The sequence below is a fragment of the Chaetodon auriga genome, chromosome 1 (assembly GCF_051107435.1).
Source record: "Chaetodon auriga isolate fChaAug3 chromosome 1, fChaAug3.hap1, whole genome shotgun sequence".
NCBI lineage: Eukaryota > Metazoa > Chordata > Actinopteri > Chaetodontiformes > Chaetodontidae > Chaetodon > Chaetodon auriga.
The window spans coordinates 31,315,984-31,328,057 of NC_135074.1; the positions used below are offsets into that span (position 1 = coordinate 31,315,984).

Sequence of the window (12,074 nt, forward strand, 5' to 3'; positions counted from 1 at the left end):
CTTTCTTTCTCCCTTTAGCGGTGAAGGTGCAACAGTAATCGGTCGTCCCGAGTCCGGGTTCATCCGACACCCTCACCAACCAAGCTGAACTGAGCTCAACCTCCACAGCAGCAACATGCCTCCTAAATTCGACCCCAACGAGATTAAAATTGGTATGTTTTCAGTGTCAAGTGGGTAATAAAAGAAGTTTGTTCACAGCCAAGATGGAGTCGCCCTTTCCCGGCTGCCTCCGTGTCTGCCGGCCTGTGAGAAAACGGTAAAGATGGGACACAGAAATCGACTTAAAAAGCAAGACGGATTGAATTCTAAATTTCTGCATGCCTAAATGTTTTTATCAGGCGAAATGTGGTAGACTTGTGGTGGGATGGATAAGAAAATTGGTGTCAAACGGGAACTACATGCGAATCCACGTGGAGCAGCTGTAGCTGCCGTGCTAAGCTAGCTGCTAACAGTAAAATGCTAACGTAGCGCAGTGAGTGCTGAAAAAATCCGTTTAAACGTGTCAAAATCCGTATTTTTTTTACTGTAATTTCTTTTGATTTTCATGAGGTCATTGATTAACGTTTCTTTTGTAATTTCTCAGTAATTTGTTAATTACTGATGAATGGCCCGATTCAGTTAATTCATTGAACGGCTAATACAGTAATTCGTGACAGTTTTTAGGTAACAGATTTCCTCGTTATCAATACTCAGCATATTGAATTCAATAAACTAGGGATGATAAATATACTCAGCTTCAATATGAAGATTTATTGTTTCATGTCTGGGTACAGTCAACATCTGACTTTTGGATGATAACAAATTAGATGAATTAATCACTTTCAGCACTGAGAAATAGATTGAAAACAACTTATTAATCAGCCCGAAGTATAAAACCATGACTGGTGTCTAAAGTGATCAATATTTCCAGTAGTGATTGATTCAGATTGATACACTTTCTATGACGGGAAATATGAGCCAACTCAAATGTCTTCAATCAGGTTTATGGCTCTACAGTCATTTCCTGTTCTGATGCTGTTCATACTGTACAGTAGTTTAGAGTTGAGTTAAACTGGGGACCCCAGATACTGTGGGTTCATCCTGATCAGCTAAAGCAGGTGAACGGCTGTGCGGCAATTAGTTTACCAACAGAATTATGTAATTCTTCCATAAAATGAGCCAAATGATGAAGAGTGATTTGTAGATGTTTTCAGTAACATTTATTGTGTTGCATCCTGTTTGGATTTTTGCATATTTATCAGACGAGTACCTCGACATATTATGTAATCTTGACTCGTATGTCCACCAGCTCTGGGCTCATTGGTATATTCGAGACCAGAGATTTGTGAATAAGAACTTAGTTTAGGAAATGGTTTCTTGAGTCTGCAGGTTGTGATTTTAGTTCTGTAATAGAGTAAAAACTGAAACAAATGTCAGAATTATAGTGCACACGATCCACGTGACCCAGTTTAACAGTCAGGAGCACTGAAACCAACATGTCTCCAAAGCAGCTAACTGCAGGTTTTTAGGTCTATAATTTAATGTATCAGTTTAAATTAGGTTAAAAGTATTGAACAGTATAGTTTTTGTATTTGACAGTCATATTTAATCACTCACCCTTTGTAGCAGCAGTGGCTTTACAATGCTTTTTGCATACAGTGCTGATGTTTAATGTCCTGAGACTTTGGCTGCAGCCTCGGCAATAATTACTTTTTATTTATCCTCCGTCTAGAAAATGAGGGTCTTACAGGCAGCAGCAATATGAAACGAGACAGAAATATATACATTCTATACAAAAGAAACTGCATTGTTTTTCATTATTGCATAGTTGATTAAAAAAAGTAACTACAGACAGTTTATGCACAGACATGTGAAAAAGGTAATATTGAAGAAAATATGTAATATATCAAGGATGTAATGGCAAGATGTGGAAACATAATCCCAGTTGTGCTCTAATTCTCATTCCTGGAATAATTCCTGATAATCAGGTGTGCTGTCACTGCAGTGCTCGGTCTGTCGGTGGGTGTTGGTCAGCGTGAAGCCTTTAATCAAGGTGTTCTCGCTCTTTGTCTTTCAGTGTACATGAGGTGCACAGGAGGAGAGGTCGGAGCCACCTCCGCCCTGGCCCCCAAAATCGGACCTCTGGGTCTGGTGAGTATAACAATAAGTCTCAGCAGAACCGAACCAGCCTCCCGCCACTACGCCCGTCTGTCAGAGTGACTGAGCGTAATCCAGTGGAGGCTCAGATCGACCCGGCTTTAGGAAACAGGCCTGCTCCAAACGAATGGACAGCTCTGTGCCGAAAAGTCTGGAACACAAACCGAGTCCTGTGTGCCGCTAACCTGCAGCCTGAACACTTTAAATGTTAGTCAAAGTCTTTTTGTGTCTGTACCTGCTGATCCGAACGGATCCCTTTCTCTCATCAGTCTCCCAAGAAAGTTGGTGACGACATCGCAAAGGCAACCGGTGACTGGAAGGGCCTGAGGATCACGGTGAAGCTGACCATCCAGAACAGGCAGGCGGTGGTACGTTTCCGTCCACATTCATCCAGCTGTGAGGACAAAGGCTTTGTGGAGGCGGCGGGATGACGTGACTTTTGTTTTTCAGGTCGAGGTCGTTCCCTCTGCATCGGCTCTGATCATCAAAGCTCTGAAGGAGCCTCCTCGTGACAGGAAGAAGGTCAAGAACAGTAAGTGGCCACGGCGTTGTGTGGAAACGGTTAACAAAGGAGGAAGCTGAAGTGTTCTCTAATCTAAACCTTCTCTCCTTCAGTCAAACACAGCGGCAGCGTGTCCTTCGACGAGATCGTGAACGTCGCTCGCATCATGAGGCCTCGCTCCATCGCCAGGGAGCTCTCTGGTAAGACAAACGTCGGTTTATCGGCCTTTTCGCAGCTCACCTCAGCGGGCAGATGGTCTTCATCACCGCTCAGCCTCCCGCCACTACGCCCGTCTGTCAGTGACCGAGTGTAATCCAGTGGAGGCTCAGATCAACCCGGCTTTAGGAAACAGGGCTGCTCCAAACGATTGGACAGCTCTGTGCCGAAAAGTCCGGAACACGCCGTCGAGCTCGTTAATCATTTTATCTTCACGTTAAACTGGAACAGAAGAGCTGCAATCATTCATGAAAATCTTTTTGTAGACTTCAAACCTTAAATCTGCTTTATTTTGGCCTTCAGGAACCATCAAAGAGATCCTGGGAACCGCTCAGTCTGTCGGCTGCACCGTCGACGGACGTCCTCCCCATGATGTCATCGATGACATCAACAGCGGCAAAATCGAGTGTCCATCCGAGTAAACTGAGGACGGAAATAAAAAGTTGACAAACTGAGCACCTTGTTTCCTAAATGTCCTTTTTGTTTTACACTTAATAGATGAGAAAGCACCAGACAGACGGACACTCCGGGTTCATGAGAAAATCTGTGTTTGTTCATGAGGTCATCCTGTCAGACATGACGTTAAAATACCGTTCGCACACAGAAATACACAAATACTTCAATTTGGACAATTCAGGGCCAAAAGTGATATACTGAAGTACATTTAGCTGAAATGTATTTTTGCTGAAGTACATTTTCTGAATGTAAGTAACAAATATGTGAAATTGGCCTTTTAAAAAAAAAAGTTTCATGCAGAAAACTTTGATTTGGTCAAGTGATCAGTGATCAGTTTTATTGTAAAACTATTTTTGCAACAGCCCAGATCAAACGTTAAAAACCCTCAAATGTTTGACTGAGCCTGTGACCCACTAATGCAAGTACTGCAGTATATCTATATTTGCAGTATTATGAACTGGGTGTCTGTGGCGACGTTCCAGAGAAAGTATCAAGCTCCTGTTAATGCAAACAGATCATTTCCTGTTGGTGCAACTTCAAATTAAAAGCATTTAACTTGCCAAACATGAGCTGACTCTTACTTTGAAGTCCTCATAGGAAATGCAGTGTTTGTCAGTGAGCTTTACACTGGCTGCTGTCATTAGAGAAAACAGGTCCTTAACATCAGTAAGATTCAACGCTGTTGTACTTTTTATACAAAATATTTATTGAAATCTCAGCCAGTAATATACAATTCTACAAAAGTATAAATGGTTCAAAAACTCAGCAGACAAGGAACAAAAAGGCCTACGAGCCCAGACAGCCATGTGGTCATGACAGCCGTCAGTCTGTTTCTCACGTTCTCTCGTTACACATTTGCTGTTTGTTTCTAGTATTTTGTCAGATATTACGTGTGTCAGTACACAAGAAGAAGTACAGAGGTTTCAGCTCAATCCACAAACTCCACCTCCTCCAATCTGAACCGTCGCATGATTTGGTAGAAGATAACATCAGATTTCCTTCAGGAGGTTCCTGCTTTGAATCTTTTCTGATTTCAGACTGTTCCGGTTCTTCTTGTGTTTAGACGACATTTTGAAAACTTCTGTGAAATAGAAAAAGGGATTTCTAAACGTCTCAGGGACTTTAAGTGTGCTTCTAGAGAAACGTTTCAAAGCCCTTTCCACGCCTGGCGTCTGTTGACGGCTTCCTGCGTTCTCGCTCCCTCCAGCCGTAAACTTGTGTGTTTTAACGAGGACGATCAGAGTTTCTGTATTTAACTTCCTGTCAACGAACGCTAACTACTGGATTTTATTTAAACAGAACAGTGTTTGTATAAAAAATGAGTAAAAATACAAAATGAACGGAGACAAAGAAGAGGAGGCGCGCGATGGAGCAGCACTCGTCTGCTGGCGGGTTGGAAAAGAGCGGCTGCACCTCCCCTCACCTTCACCTCCCTAATGCTGCTGCAGTGTAGACCTGTGATGACCGAGCGTCACTTGAACGCATCGTGTCCAGCCAGCCTCAGAGGAGGTGACAGGAGTGCATTTCGTTCATCAGTCATGGGAGCTTCGTCAGTTCTCCACCTCCTCCTCCTCGGCTTCGTTCTCAGCTTCAGGTTCCTCCTCCATGCGCTCCTCCTCCTCCTCCTCTTCCTCCTCCCTGCTCTTATCATTGTCAGCGTCAGTCTTCTTCTCTTTGTCTTTGCGCCTCTGCTCCGACACCTCCTTCTTTCCTTTCTGGCCCTTCTTGTACACTGTGGAGGAACACAAACAGCCACCGTCAGCTGGAAACAAACGACCTGGAGCTCAGGTCACAGGTGTACCTGCTCTGTTCTGGGTGCAGCTGCAGGTCGATGTGACAGGTATGACCTGGATTGGACGCACCTGTGTTGCTCAGTGAGATGTGCTTTAAAGTGTCTGCACGTGCACTTAACTGAGGAGGAACAGTATGAACTTGTATTTTGTGTGTTTTTGTGATGCACTGACCCTCCAGAGCTTCTCTCAGAGGCTCCAGGAATCGCTCAAACTCCATTTCCTCCATCGCAGCCAGAACGTCTCCTGCATTCAGAGTTTTCCGCTTTGCTTTCATGGCAAAGTTGTTTGCACTGTGACGAGACAAACAGAAAAACACATCTATTATTCAAGGAGTCTCTTCTGCGTTTGAAATGAGTTCAGCCGTGACGCAGCTTGGATCAAACTGAATTTTGTGAATCGGGACTCGACTGTGGGTTTTTCTTCTCACCAGGATGTTGCGTACAACACGAACACACTGGCAGCTTGGGAAATGGCTCTCCGTGCCTCTTTCGACACATTCACGCCATCTGGGAGCTGTTCAGAAAACAAACGGTGCGGAGGAGTTTATCTCAAAGCTGCAGCGTAGAAGCATTTATCAGAAAACACAGACAGGCCGAGGAGAGAGATTCAGCTGCTCAGGACGACAGCGTCTCAACATGAAGGACACCGTTAACAAACACATCAGCTCTCAAGAACAAAAGCCTGTTATTTAGTCTCCTTAGGTTTTTTATTTCTTTTAGAAAAACATTGAAGTTTGGTTTGAATAGAAATCACTTTATTCTCCTTTATACTAAGAACCAATAAAGACTCGGGGAAAGATTTACACTGAGAGACGATTTCTGCTTCAGGGAATTATTCCCAACTGAATGAAACACTGAGAACAATGAATCTAATGAATCTTATATTGAGTGTAACGAGGACGCTGATGAAAGGCTGACAAAGCAGATGACGTGATCTCTGACTTCCTGAAAACATTCAGTTTTCTCAGAAACTAAATATTTGACACTGTGATTATTATTGTCTTTTCAATTTTAAAGTTATTTTGGGGGAATGTTGTGAACGGGATTAGCATACACAAGTACTCTAGTACAATTCAAGGTACTTGTACTGTATTTAAGTATTCCCACTTCATTCTACTTCTACTCCACTGTATCTCAGAGGGAAATACTGTACTTTTAACTCCACTACATCTCTTTGATGCTACAGTTAGATTCCAGATTATGATTTAACATAAAAACACGTGATAATCTGTTTGTCTTTGACAGCAGCTGTTTCACATCAGTTTACTATCATTTACACCAAAGTAATGTTGAATCTTTCAGACTTTAATTCATAAATACAGAAAAGAAAATTACAACATAGATTTGTGTTTCATAACTTAGTTTTTTCTTCTTTACCGTTAATCATCTCAGGGCCCCTCACATTGATCTGCTGACCCTTTGGAGGGGCCAGACCCCTACGTTGGGCACCACTGGACTGAACCAGCTAACTGTATATGAAGTAGTAGTATAAAGTGGCGTGAGTAGTACTGTAGTTCAGAATTAATGCAATAATGTCAGAATGACACATACTTACTGCAGAACGAGTACTTTTACTACACATTACAAGTACATTGTGTTAATACTTTTGTGTTTTTACTTTACTACTTAGTTTTTACTTTAATACTTGGTGAGATTACGAATGGAAGCTTTTACTTGCAGTTGAGTATTAGTACCCTGCTGTACTGGTACTTTGAGCGTCTCTCCGCACTCACCGCCTCCTTAATGATGCGCGTGATGACCGCGTTGGGAAGGTTCAGGTCCTCTGGCCTTTCTGCCATTTTCACCGAGTCCACCGAGTCCACCGAGTCCTCCAAGCGCGTCCGCCGTGTGCTCACCACCGTCAGCCTCGGTTAACGGCTGCCTCTCGTGCACGGCCGGAGAGCTGCTCGATGCTAGCTGATGAACAGTGTCGTTAGCCGGAGCTAGCGCAGCAGCTAGCTGCTGTGAACCTGCTCGGTCAGTTTCGGATTACCGTCCAGCGGCTGAGAGCCGTGACCGTCAGTTACAGCAGAAGACGCTGCTATCGATCTGATCGATGAGTTTGTCTGACTGATCCGTTCAAACTCTTTCTGGAGTCGCTCGCGTGTCCAACAGGACCGATTTGTTTTGAGACGTTTCCCGCGAACCTTCCAAGCACGAGCCCTCCTCCGTCAACTTTCAACTTCGACCCCTGACGTATGCGTGACGTAGCCTGACTGCTACGTAATTAGCAGGAAATAAATAAATAATTTTAAAAAACTAATAAGAAATGATAAAATAATAACGCCCACGTCGTTAAATTTGCAATTGTGTTAGTTTCAAAAACAAGTTTCTGTTTGGCAGTGGCGGAGGAAGTATTCTGATCCTTCAGTAAAAGTACTAATATCACATTGTAAAAGTACAAGTAAGAGGCCTGCTTTGAAAATGTTAATTAAGTAAAGTATATAAGTACAATCAGTAAAATGAACTTAAAGTAAAAGTACTCAGTGCAGTAACTTTTCTATCCGGTCTCATCAAATTATTGTGTCTCCTCATTCATGTCAAAGCAGGATTTTACTGTTGGAGACTCAAACTAATGATTCTTTTCATCATGGATGAATCTGCTGATTATTTTCTCCATTGATCGATTGATCATTTGGTTTTTTACAAACATTGTGAAAATAGTTAGCAATGTGGTCACAATGAGCCCGACGTGACACCTTCACCATGTTTGTTTAGTCCAACCAACAGTAAAACCCTTGAAAATATTAAACGTACACAGTCAACTAAATGATTAATCAGCTAATCAGCTACTGTTCTGCTGTTCTTGTATAAACTGTTGGGTAGTTTAAAGGAAAATGACTCACTAGCTGTGAGTGCGAGTTGATAGATAACATCATGTGTTTAAAGACCGCAGCCAGTTAACAATGAGTCATATTGAGACCCTTCCCATTACAAAGTCATTTGGTGTATAAACCAACTGGAACAATAAGGCTGTAATTCTGTGAAATCTCATCAAAAGATCAAAACCAACAATGTGTTCATCCACTCTGACTTCCTGTGTGAGGTTCTCAGCTCCAAGCCCATTGGTTCCCATTGAAGCCATGAGTATTTTAATGTGAATGTCTCTCCTAGCCAGTTTTGTGTGTGCATCACCGCTGATAGATCTTCTTCCTCTGAGCCATTGACCTCCATTAGAAACACGTCAGTGAGCCTCACTGTAGTTCCCTCATTCATGAACACACACACTGTAGTTTATTCTGACTCACACACACCGTCCTGCTGCCACAAACACTCACTACAGCAACAAATGTGGATCCATCCGCTGAAAATAGTCCCAACAGATGCTTTAGTTCCCCGTTTTTGGAGCCTTTTTTAAAACCGACAGTATATATTTGTGACGTGTTTTTAAAGACTTACACCTGCAGTAGGAATCAATGTAGGGAAAGTAATGAGAGACGCACCAACACACTGTAAGTTTGGGTCTTGTTATGGGATTCATTGACAGTAAGAAAGAGAAAGAATAACAGGTAATGGATTCTGGTGATCATGTCTGTGCTGACGAGACGGCTTCACCTCAGCCTGTGTCTCTGGACCCTGAGGACAGAGATGAACTGTGAACATTAAACGCTGCTCTGACAAACTGACATAAGATCACTGAGGTGATGATGCTTCCTCTCAGGTAGTCACACATTATTTGATGGGTACAAATGATTATTAAAAACCTGGACTGGGCAGACTTCCAGCTCAGCTTACACTTCATTACAGAGTGGAGAAGGTCAGAGCTTGTTGGGAGAAAGGTACTTAGGTGGTTTCCATGGTAGCTGGCTTCCTCACAGATGCAGGAGGCGATGCAGCCCACACATTGCAAACCACTCTGCAGAGTGGGGCCGTGCAATAAAAGGCGAATGTCTACGCCCACCAGGTTCAGGCGTCTGTAGCTGTTTCTGCAGCGCTCCAGGATACTGAAGTTTCCTCTGCTCTGCTACGTCGTTTGTGTTTCAGTCGACGTTTAAAGTCGAGGACCAGTTAATAATGTGTTCACAGATATTAGTAAATACTGAACATCTTTGCTCTCTGCCCAAATATACTCATTTCTTAATCATTTAGAATATATCAGGTGATACTGAAGAGAGAGGATGAAAAAAAACTCAATAAACAACTTGTGTACTGAGACGTAACTTAACGTTTCCACTCACATACTGATATCAGCATATCATTAACTGTAGTAAGAACAGGTGTAATAAAGTTGTTGATGAGTGTTTCAACTTACCAAAACACGTGTAAACAGCCAAAACAGAAGCAAATGAAGAAAACATGTTTACTCAACAAACTCTGAACTAAATATATTTACTGTACTTGTACTTTATGTGAGTCTTTTCTTTTCATGACACGTTCTACATTTACCTGTCAGCTTCAGTTACTAGTTTCTTGGCAAATTAAGATTTTTGCACACAAAAAATATAAGAAGCTTCTATTTTAGGGTGTTTTGTATAAATTAAACTACCCGACAGTTTATACAAGCACAGAGAAATGACTGTTTGATTAATCAATTAGTTGACTGACTTTAAAAGAATCTGCGTTTTCTTTGAATGATTTGAGTGTATTTGTAATAAGCTGTAACAAGCTTTGGACCAAACAAACATGGTGAAGGTGTCTCTTTTGGTTCATTGTGACCACATTTCTCACTATTTTCAGATTTTTTTCCAAACCAAATGATCAATCGATTGATGGAGAAAATAATCAGCAGATTCATCTAGAATGAAAAGAATCATTAGCTGCAATTCAGTACTATACAAATATTTAACATGAATGCATGAGTGGCTGGACGGCCTCCGCCAGGTGTGTGTGGGGCAGGTGGGGCTGGTGGGAGGGGCACAGGAAGTGAGGGACAGGCTGTGTGTGCAGTGTGTTTGTATGTGAGCAGAAATGGAATGAAGGAGACACAACATGCAGCTTCAAACATACCAGAGATGAAAAGCGACAATTTCAACGTGAAAATAACAACAAATGTCTGCAAACTGGAACGTGACGCCACGTAGGAGGTCCCGAGGAATCAAGAGCCAGACTGAGGAGGCAGCTGTTGATCAGTTGCGCCCCCTGCCGGCCGGCTCAGAGGAGTGAAGAGGAGCAGGCAGGCAGACACACACACACGCACACGCACACGCACACGCGCGCACACACACACACACACACACACACACACACACACACACACACACACACACACAAAACCAAACACAACAGGATTAAACGTGAGAGAGATAATAATAATAATATTACAAGAGTACAGCAGTCACTGAGTACATTTACTTTGAATACTTTAAGAGCTTTGTCCTGATTATACATAAATACTTCAACATGAGTAACATTTTAAGTGCAGGACTTTTTACAGTGAAGGCTGTTTTTACTTCAGTAAAGAATCTGAACACTTTCTCCACCACAGCGTCTTTCTGCAAAGACAAAAATAACCATCGTCTGGAGAGAAGAAGGCTACAGATCAGCCTGTCAACACAAAGTCAAGGCCAGGAGATGTGTCAGACTCTGCAGACCAGGACAGAGTTCAATGCAACATATGAAGCCCAACACCGAGGACCTGAACGAGTTTCTTCTCACTGACACACAGTCAGAGCTCCAGTATGTTTAAAATCTGCAGTAATAACTCCTGAATTAAATATGAATAATACTGCTCATGAGCTGTCTGGTTGAACAGTGATTTAATACAATCAAGAGGAGATAACTGCACAAACAGCCTCATAAACCATTCTGGACTAAGATCTGAAGCATTCCGATATTTCAGAGTAAAATGACTTCACTGCAAGTAAAAAGTCTTACTTAATTAGAAGTGCAGCTGCATTAGCAGCAAATTAAGTAAAAGTACTCATAGGCAGTACAGTGATCCCTATCAGTGAGACAGTGTGTTATTGTATTATTTTTATGTAATACATTACTGTGTGTGCAGTATTTTATGTTTTAGCTGATGAAAATTAAGTTAATCTTAACAATGTTTTATAGTCTGGACAGTTTAATCTATTTGAAGTTAGAATGCATCATATTTTATAAAGTGAAAACATGTTTTAAATGAAAGTAACTATAGCTAATATGGTGGAGTAGAAGTATAAAGTAGTATGACATTGAAATACTAAAGTACAGGTACCTCAAAATTAGAAGGAAGAGTAGTACTTAAGTTACTTTCTACCACAGCCCCTCCAATACCCAGAAACATGAGAGCCAACAGATCAACACTCAGGTCTGAAACAGTTCATTATTATTGCATTATGTTTGAGACACAGACAAATAGGAAGCGACTGATAAGTAGATGTGTTAACAAGAATAACTAAGTGTATTTTATTTGTGACAAAAATAACACTCAACCTGTCAGTCTGCATGCAGCCACAAACACATACAAACACACTGAGAGCTTTTTTAAATGCAGAATTATTGTTTGTATCAGGGCAGCATTTGGTTCATGCTGAACAAAACACAAAAAACTGCAACATTAGGCCTTAATAAACTTTAATTATAATTCAATTTCAACTCAACACAGTAAAAACAACAAGAAAAGCAAAAGCCGACACCCGAACTGTTATGACTGCAGCGTTGCTTCAGTGGTGTATTGACTTTTTTGTTGTATGAATGGTTTTGTACTGACTGTAGATTTTATTTAATTACTTGTTGCTGCACGTTTGCTGAAAGTTTGTCTCTCTGAAAATGTCATCTTTATCCTCACTATTTATGCTGCAGAGAAAGACACAGCTCTCCCAGCAGTTCTGTAATTTTAATGGAAACTGTCAAACAATCAAATATTGTTGTGCAGCAGGTGGCAGGTGGGCGTCGTACCATTATTCATGGAGTTATTGTTTTCGACACACTATGGAAACGTCAGAAACTGAACAAGATGAGTGTTTGCATTCAGTCATGGGTAACTAAGGGTGAGATTGTCCAATTAAGCCCCTTTCCTGCAGTTTGATGTGCTATCCATTGTGCAGCTAC

The 12,074-nt window shown here is 41.7% G+C and overlaps 2 protein-coding genes and 2 non-coding genes across 4 annotated transcripts; 3 read left to right on the top strand and 1 right to left on the bottom strand.

Moving 5' to 3' along the window:
• Positions 1-3,309, top strand: rpl12 (ribosomal protein L12). Its single transcript, XM_076734836.1, has 6 exons — positions 1-152; positions 2,057-2,130; positions 2,406-2,504; positions 2,587-2,668; positions 2,752-2,838; positions 3,158-3,309. Exons 1-6 carry the CDS (start codon positions 116-118, stop codon positions 3,274-3,276), a joined length of 498 nt encoding a protein of 165 aa, XP_076590951.1. The 5' UTR covers positions 1-115; the 3' UTR covers positions 3,277-3,309.
• LOC143325969 (small nucleolar RNA SNORA65) lies at positions 2,171-2,298 on the top strand. The gene has a single exon (XR_013077595.1). It is a non-coding gene; the product is annotated as a small nucleolar RNA SNORA65 (small nucleolar RNA).
• Positions 2,915-3,040, top strand: LOC143325945 (small nucleolar RNA SNORA65). Its single transcript, XR_013077589.1, has one exon. It is a non-coding gene; the product is annotated as a small nucleolar RNA SNORA65 (small nucleolar RNA).
• A 693-nt stretch (positions 3,310-4,002) lies between the features above and the next one.
• Positions 4,003-7,282, bottom strand: pole3 (polymerase (DNA directed), epsilon 3 (p17 subunit)). The gene is made up of 4 exons (XM_076734851.1): positions 6,836-7,282; positions 5,531-5,616; positions 5,275-5,393; positions 4,003-5,042 (listed from the first exon to the last, which is right to left on the bottom strand). Exons 1-4 carry the CDS (start codon positions 6,899-6,901, stop codon positions 4,861-4,863), a joined length of 453 nt encoding a protein of 150 aa, XP_076590966.1. The 5' UTR covers positions 6,902-7,282; the 3' UTR covers positions 4,003-4,860.
• Between the last annotated feature and the right edge of the window lie 4,792 nt (positions 7,283-12,074).